Source organism: Prionailurus viverrinus, unplaced genomic scaffold, assembly GCF_022837055.1.
Source record: "Prionailurus viverrinus isolate Anna unplaced genomic scaffold, UM_Priviv_1.0 scaffold_48, whole genome shotgun sequence".
Lineage (NCBI taxonomy): Eukaryota > Metazoa > Chordata > Mammalia > Carnivora > Felidae > Prionailurus > Prionailurus viverrinus.
Window position 1 is genome coordinate 2359844 of NW_025927611.1, and position 8447 is coordinate 2368290.

The 8447-nt window shown below is 64.5% G+C and overlaps 1 protein-coding gene across 1 annotated transcript; it reads left to right on the top strand.

Annotated features, from left to right (window-relative positions):
- The first annotated feature begins 4232 nt into the window (after positions 1-4232).
- Positions 4233-7674, top strand: SLC25A6 (solute carrier family 25 member 6). Its single transcript, XM_047847395.1, has 4 exons — positions 4233-4467; positions 4922-5408; positions 6443-6583; positions 7090-7674. The coding sequence occupies exons 1-4, from the start codon at positions 4357-4359 to the stop codon at positions 7245-7247; spliced, it is 897 nt and encodes a 298-aa protein (XP_047703351.1). The 5' UTR covers positions 4233-4356; the 3' UTR covers positions 7248-7674.
- The last annotated feature ends 773 nt before the right edge of the window (positions 7675-8447 follow it).

The following is an 8447-nucleotide window of genomic DNA, read 5'->3' on the forward strand; positions in this document are numbered from 1 at the left end:
GAGTGTGATCGAGGGAGGAGGAGACACAGAATCGGAAGCGGGCTCCAGACCCCGAGCTGTCAGCGCGGAGCCTGATGCAGGGGTTGAACTCAGGAACCGCGAGATCTTGACCTGAGCCGAAGTCCGACGCTGAACTGACTGAGCCCCCCAGACTATCCCAATTTTTTTTTTTTTTTTTAATCAGGAGTCGTGTGTCCGTGGGAGGATGGGATGGAAAAAGGAATGAAAGGCTGATCCGAGGGGAGGGGAGGGGCGGTGCGGTCCGGTGGGTCCCCCCCCCCCCCCCCCGCCTCTTCCCCACCCCCCTCCATGTAAGAACACAGGTGAAGGGCTCCAGCCTCCTTCATCCCCCAGTGCCGCTGTCTGTGGGGCGACCTGACCCTCAGTAAAACAGCACTGCTCCTGCCCTGGGTCCCCTCCCCCACCCCCACCCCCCACCCCTGGCTGGTGCTCAGCAGCCTGGAGGGACACACCCGCCTCGTGCCAGCCCCGGCCTGGCAGAGCCGCGTGACGCTGACCCGGTCACCTTGGTCCGCCCGGTCTGCCTCCCTGCCCCCCCCCACCCCCATCCTGGAGGGGCCAGGCCCTGCGGGGCACGTTTTATGTGTCAGCCTGGCCGCACAGCCCTGGCAAGGACACCGCGTTTGTTCCCAACGACCTCGACCAGCCACGTGCCTGGGCCGCCGCGCGCAGAGCTCAGCCCGCCCGGAGTTTGCACACCCACCAGTGTGCCCGTAAACCAAAGACCCACCCGAGGGAGGCCCCGGCGGAAAGCAACAGGCCCATAACATCAGAGAGGGCGGAGAAAGGTCCACGGGTTCCACGCACCGCTCACCCTCCCGCGTCTGTGTCTGCGGGAACTTCTTGTGGCAAAACATCCCCCAAATAGGAAGAGAACGTGTGACCTCCGTACTATACGTCCTGGGTTTTCTTTTATTAGGAATATTGTGAAAAAACGGGCTGCCTGGGTGGTCCGGCAGTCACGCGTGTGCCTCTTGACTTTGGCTCAGGTCATCATCTCACGGTTCGTGGGTTCGAGCCCCACACGGGGCTCTGAGCTGACATCATGGGGCCTGCTTGGGATGCTCTCTCTCCCTCTGTGTCTCTGCCCCTCCCCTGCTTGCACTCTGTCTCTCTCAAGACAAATAACTTTAAAACGAGGAATATTGGGCAGAAAGAATGTTTAGAGGAGTCAGACAAAGAACGTATATAGTGTGTGGGCACAGAGTGCAAAGGAGTTTCAAGCATCTGTGGTCTTGACGAATGGAGGAGGTTGGAGTTCTGTGGCTGACCTGAGCCCCACTCTCCAGGTGACATTCATTCACTCATTTTTGAGAGAGAGACAGAGCATGAGCAGGGGAGGGGCAGACAGAGAGAGAGGGAGACACAGAATCCGAAGCAGGCTCCAGGCTCGGAGCCGTCAGCACAGAGCCCGACGCGGGGCTCGAACCCACGAACCCGTGAGATCATGACCAGAGCTGAAGTCAGACACATATTCTGTTGAGCCACCCAGGCACCCCACGCATGATGTCTTTAAATGCATTTTCAGGGGCGCCTGGGTGGCGCAGTCGGTTAAGCATCCGACTTCAGCCAGGTCACGATCTCGCGGTCCGTGAGTTCGAGCCCCGCGTCGGGCTCTGGGCTGATGGCTCGGAGCCTGGAGCCTGTTTCCGATTCTGTGTCTCCCTCTCTCTCTGCCCCTCGCCCATTCATGCTCTGTCTCTCTCTGTCCCAAAAATAAATAAACGTTGAAAAAAAATTTAATAAATGCATTTTCATTAAAATCTTTTTTTTAATTAATAGGCCCATTTCTCAGATGCTCTGGGGAAGCAGATTTAAGCATCGACTGCCGGGCAAAGGCTGGCCTCCAGCTCCTTCCAACCGCTGGCTTAATTCTTAGCAGTGGGGACCTTTCTGAGCCTCCCCACAGAAGGCGGGAAACGTGAGCCTCTGCAGGACCCCGCCCACCCTGCGTCCCCCCACCAGCCCCTTTCGGGCATCCTCTCCCCTTTGCCTGTCTCAGGGGGGCAGTCTCCCCAGACCGGCTGCCCCCAGGTACACGGGGTTCTGGGCTTCTGGTGTTGGGAGACGCCGCTGCCCTCTTGGGGGGCACCCACGCACATCCCCCCTCCCCAACCACAGAGACACAAAGGGCACACAGTGGAGTGCCTGAGTCGACCCGCCGCGGAAAAACGTGTTCTGGACACCGATTAGCGATGAGGGAAAGAGACTGTGCGTCTTCCTTCGACCCAGAAGCATTCTCCAGGGACCATGGGGCTCCAGGGACCATGGGGCTCAGTGCTGCCCGCTGGGGTGGTCACTGGGAATCCAGGCGGAGCGCAGGAGCCGCGGGAAGGGGAGCGGACCGGAGGGCAACCGCCCCCACCCGCATAAGACGCTGGCTCCACAGAAGCACTTCATGCCAGGTCCTGGGCCTGGCGTCCCAGTGTCATCCGGGGTGAGCAGCTGATAGGCCCTGGAGGTCCCTCCCCCCACCCTCCCCTGCCGGGCGGTGATAATCATTGCCAGGGTCCCTTCCAGCCCAGACGGGCTGATGCTGTTCTCACCTGGGAGCGCCCAGCTCCAGCCCCCTGAGCTAGCTGCCTGGTCCCCGGCGAGCATCCCCACCGCCTCCCGCTGCAGAGCCCCTTGGCTGCTCCTGGCAGCCCCGCGTCTTCCGGGGACATTCTCCACTTCCCGTCCCTGCGAAGCCTCGAGAATGTGCCAGAACCTCCGAGGCCCTCCCCACAGCCGTGCTCAGGGGCCCAGACCCTGTCACCATTTAGGCTACTTCTGAGTGCCTCCCCCACCCCCTCCCCCGCCGCCGCCACAGGGTCAGCGTCTGCATTGCCGGCCAGCCTCAGGCGCCCTGAGCAGGACCGGCCTGTCCTGGAGGTCAGCACAGAGCAGAGGCGGGCGTTGGCCAGGACACGGCGCACTGGTGCCCGGGGCTTTCCCGGGCGCTTTGCGGGCACCGACCCATCCAGTACCAGAGTTTTTCACCTGCTACTGGGGGCACGGGAAACCACAGTGTGGCGAGCACGGAGAAAAGGGGAAGGAAGCAGAGGGCAGAAAGGAAAACAAACAGGAAGACGATCCTCGGGTGAGGCCTGCTCCCAGGCTCTACTCTGGAGCTTCCGGTTTACAGCACCTTCAACATGAGCAAACGATGCGTTTCCTACTCGGGACGTTCGCTTGCGAGTCAGTAAAAAGCTCACCACGTTTCAAGCCGTCTGGGCTGGTGAGCGTCCCCGCAGGGATGCGCTGCTGGGGGCGCAGGGGGGCGGCCACGCACGGGTGGGTACCGGGTCACGCAGGCACGCGTGCGCGCAAAGGCGGGCACGTGCGTGCCACGTGTGCGGCTGGGGGAGCAAGGGCCCCCTGCGCGGAGGGCCGCCAAGGGCACGGACGGGCCCTGCAGGGGGACTGAGCGCCAGCAGAGCCTGGACGGTCTGGGGGCGCGCCAGCCTGGGGGGCGTTCCGGTTAAGGACGGGCGGGGGCAGCCAGCGGTGCAGCCCGAAGAGCCTCAGGGTGAGCGTGGGGGTGGCGCCGCGCCTCGGGCGTCGGCAGCGAGGGGTCGCGGTCGCGGCTCAGAGGGGGTTTTAGGGGGCAGCGTAAGGGCCGCGGCGGAGCACCGGTCAGCGAGCAGAGGCAGGAGGTCGGGGTCAGGGCCCGAGGTCTTCGGGGCGAGGGCTGGGGTCGAGACCTGACCTCAGAGGTCAGCAGGGAGAGCCCAGGGCGTCTTCGGCACGAGCGCGCAGGTCACAGCCGGGCATCGGAGGTCGCCGGGACGAGCGCCTCGCAGCGTCCGGGAGGAGCCCGAGCGCGGGAACCCAGCGCCCCCCAGCCTGCTCCCTCCGCCGCGCGCGCTCCTGCCCCAGCGTGACCTTGACAAGGTCACGGTGCCGGCCGGGCCAACCCCCCGCCTCCACCCGGCCCGCACGGCGCATGGGCGGGGCCCGGCTCCCGCCATGCCCCGGGGCGAGGCGCGCGGCCGGCAGCAGCGGCGCGACCAATGGGCGCGGCGCTCGGGGCCGCGGGGCGGGGCGCGCGGCCGGCAGCAGCGGCGCGACCAATGGGCGCGGCGCTCGGGGCCGCGGGGCGGGGCGCAGAGCGGCTCCCGGCAGGCCGCGGGGGCGCGGCGCGCGGGGAGGGGCGGGGCGCCGGCGCGCGGCGCAGCCAATGGTGGTGGCGGGCGGGGGCGCGGGGCGGGGCGTCGTCCCCTTAGCGGCTGCGCGCTGGCCGCGCCGTCTTTTCGGTCCCGGCGGCGGCAGGGCTGAGCCAACGGCGCCCACCCTCCGGCTCTCCGCGCCCGCACCCCGCACTCCTCTCGCCTTGCCGCCCGCCCCGCCACCATGACGGAACAGGCCATCTCTTTCGCCAAGGACTTCCTGGCCGGAGGCATCGCCGCCGCCATCTCCAAGACGGCGGTGGCCCCGATCGAGCGGGTTAAGCTGCTGCTGCAGGTGTGTGTGTGTGTGTGTGTGTGTGCGGGGACGGAGGCGGGGAGGGGGGGGGGGTCGGCGTGCGCCCGGTGGGGGGGTCGGGGAGCGGGGAGGGGCCATCAGGCCCGGCGGGCCGCGTGCAGCGGAGCCTGCAGACGGGCGGGCGCCGGAAGTGCGAGGCCGCGCCGCTTTGTCCGCGCGCCGCCGGGTTCCGGGGCCGGGCCGGGCGCGCGGGGTCACGTGGGCGCTGCTGCAGGCGTGGGGGCGGGTCCGCGGGCGCGCAGGCGCGGTCTGCGGCGGGAGGGCACCGGCGCGCGTGCGCCTGGGAGGTGGGGGCGGATGACGGCAGAGTCGTTACCGTGGAGCGCCTTTGGCCGCCGGGAGCCGGCAGCGGTGGGGGCGGCCCGGCGCCGCTCGGGGGCGCGCCTGTCCTGGGGCCCTGTTGCCAGCGCGCGCGCGCCCGCCCGCCCTGCAGGTGCAGCACGCCAGCAAGCAGATCGCCGCCGACAAGCAGTACAAGGGCATCGTGGACTGCATCGTGCGCATCCCCAAGGAGCAGGGCGTCCTGTCCTTCTGGAGGGGCAACCTGGCCAACGTCATCCGCTACTTCCCCACGCAAGCGCTCAACTTCGCCTTCAAGGATAAGTACAAGCAGATCTTCCTGGGGGGCGTGGACAAGCACACGCAGTTCTGGAGGTACTTCGCCGGCAACCTGGCGTCGGGCGGGGCGGCCGGAGCCACGTCGCTGTGCTTCGTGTACCCGCTGGATTTCGCCAGGACCCGTCTGGCCGCCGACGTGGGCAAGTCGGGCACCGAGCGGGAGTTCAAGGGCCTGGGAGACTGCCTGGTCAAGATCACCAAGTCTGACGGCATCCGGGGCCTGTACCAGGGCTTCAACGTGTCGGTGCAGGGCATCATCATCTACCGGGCGGCCTACTTCGGCGTGTACGACACGGCCAAGGGTAAGCGCGAGGGCCCGGGGCGGCGAGGGATCGGGGTGGTTCGGATGGAGAGGTCCACTGAGGGACCAGTGTGCTTCAGATGGGGGGGGGGGGGGTGGGGGAGGGGCGAGGGACCAGGCGGGTTTCCCAGTTGTTGATGCTCCGCTGGCTTCTTGGGTGTGTAGACGGTGGTTCTGTCCCTGTGTTCTTGTGTGACCTTTCTGTGTGTTGAGATTTCACATTTTAAAAAGTTTTTTAAAGTTTACTTATTTGGGGAGGGACAGACAGGATGTCAAGCAGGTTCCGCGCTGTGAGCACAGAGCCCAGCACCCTGGGCTCGAACCCCCAGACCCTGAGATCGGGATCTGAGCCGAATTCAAGACACATAATTGACTGAGCCGACCAGGTCGTCCCTCAGTTTCTTCTCACAAGGATGTCCGTCCTCTGCTTAGGGCCAGGCCCGTTTTGATGACCTTACTTTGCCTTTTCAACTGTTGCTTTTTTGTTGTTTGTTTTAAGACGCTCTGCGTCAGTACGGCTCGATTTCTGCCTGCTGGGCATTGGGGCTCCGCTGTGAGTTTCAGGGGCTCACAGTTCACACCCTGAAAGCAAGCTGAGAGCAGCTGTCAGCAAGGTTTGGGGGTCTTTGCAAAAGAGCAGCCTCGCGTTGGGGCGCCTGGAGGGCTCAAGTCGGCTGAGCGTCTGACTTCAGCTCAGGTCGTGATGTCACGGTTCGTGGGTTCAGGGCCTGCGTCCCCACTCGGGCTGTCTCAAAAATAAAGGTCCAAAAAAAGGACAGCCTCGCGCCGTCTGCCGTGACCACTTCCAAAGTTCGTCCGGCCCCTGCTTTAGAGGGAAGTCACTCGGGTACTAATTATGGGTCTGTGGGACTGTACCATGGCCTGCACGTGGCTTCAGCACCCCCACCCCCTCCCCGTCCAGGCTCTGTGGCCGAGCCCGTCCTGATATCTGGTCTCTGTGACCCGTTGCTGGGAACCCCTCGAGGGGGCAGGGTGGGCAGCACTAGGGCCTAACGTCGGCCGGTGACCCCGCAGGCATGCTCCCGGACCCCAAGAACACGCACATCGTGGTGAGCTGGATGATCGCGCAGACGGTGACAGCCGTGGCGGGCGTGGTCTCCTACCCCTTCGACACCGTGCGGAGGCGCATGATGATGCAGTCGGGGCGCAAAGGAGGTACGGTGTCTCCGTTCTGGTGGCCGGACGACAAAGTCCGAGAAACCCTTCCTGGCGGGAAGGGCGTCCTGCTCGCAGCCTTTACGGGGCTCGGGTTCCTCACATGAGCCGCTTCCCACAGCGCTTGGGGCAGCGTCTGGTTCCGAAGTGTGCCAGCGTCGCGGGCACGGGAGGCCGTGCTGAAGGGCGCTACTCTTGGCCCGCCAGCCCTTGACCCCCGGGTACCTGCTCGGCCCCTGGTCTCCCGAGTGGCCAGGGGCCTCGCACGGTTCCCGAGGTGGGGGTGGGGCCTGAGTTCCGCATTCCTCCCCGACCACGACAGTGGGCCGGCAGGGCTGTGAGCTGGGGCCACGCGTGTGCGCTGCCTCCGTTTTCTCCGGGACGAGGAACCGCGTCCCCCGGGTCGCGGCAGCTGGTTTCGCTGCCTGCCACGTGCCTTTCGTGGTTCCTGTAACGTCCTCTCCACAGTAAGCTCCCAGTAAGTGTCGTCCGTCTCTCTCTTCCAGCCGACATCATGTACAAGGGGACCCTCGACTGCTGGCGGAAGATCTTCAAAGACGAGGGGGGCAAAGCCTTCTTCAAGGGTGCGTGGTCCAACGTCCTGCGGGGCATGGGGGGCGCCTTTGTGCTCGTGCTGTACGACGAGCTGAAGAAAGTCCTCTAGGCTCCCCTCCCCCGGACGCAGGCACCGAGGGAATTCTGTAGAATACTTGTAACTGTTGCGGACCAGTGATCTTCGGGAAATTCCAGGGTCCCGGCCCCGGCCAGATCGTGTCTAGAGGCCTGGGGCAGGTTCTCAAAGGGGCTCATTGTGATCGACCATTGGCACCAGATTCCATGTATTGATTTGGGGGGGAGGGGAAGGAGGACGTCCGTCTTCACGAGTCCGCAGGCAGGCAGGCAGGCAGGCAGCTCGGCCACAGACCTTAGAGTCCAGGTGCTTGTGGGACCTTAGTTGTGTTTAAGTATTTATTTAAAAAAGAATCATGTCTCCATTTGTACTTAAGCACTATTCTCTTTTGCACAGCCGAATATTTGCAATTATGTTTCATGTCGGGCATTCTGCAAAACCATAAAAGATGAGACAGAGACTGGTGGTTGGTTTTCAGCCGAGTGTACAGGGGGGGGGGGGGGTCCTCAGGCAACCCAGGCAGGGGGAGGGGTTGAAAACAAAGTACCCCCCCCCCCCTCGCTCCCCCTCAAGTGCTGTGCTGTAGCAACTTGTGCTGAGAAAACCCCAGCCCAGAAAGGACCTCCAGGAACCGCGTCCCATGGCCCGCGTTAGCCCTGGCTAACGTGTGGTGGGGATCCACATGTCTGGGCACCAGACCTCGGGGGCAGGTCCTGCGCACCCGTTGCCCGAATGCACCGGTCAGTGTGGGAGAGAGACGCCCTGCAGAGTGAATGTTCGGTCCTGGTGTTGCGTCCGCCTGTCACGAGGGCCACCGGGGTACGCAGGCCGACCCGATGTGAAGCACCGCTCCTGGGCTGTGGGGTCCTGGCCGTGGGAGGCGGGGCTCCTCAATTTGAAGACGTTGGTAAATGCAAACCGTTCTTTCTGCGCAATTACGGGTCCCGTTAGACACGAGGGAATTTGGGTCACGAGGCAAGCTAAACAGAGGCCGGATCTGCGCGGCCTCCTTGGGGACCTTGCGCTCCTGACCTACTTGACCGGTGGTGCCCTGGCCGGGAGGACTCGGGCCTTGGGTGCAGACTCCCGTCTGGATCCGTGTTCGTGTTCGAGAACTGCGTCTTCGCTCTGGCTGAGATCAACCTCCCTCTTGGCCGCGAGGCCTTTTTATGTTTAATTGACAGGTTGCCAAATAGCCGCCTGTGCCCGTGGCCTCAGGGCATTCGGGAAACC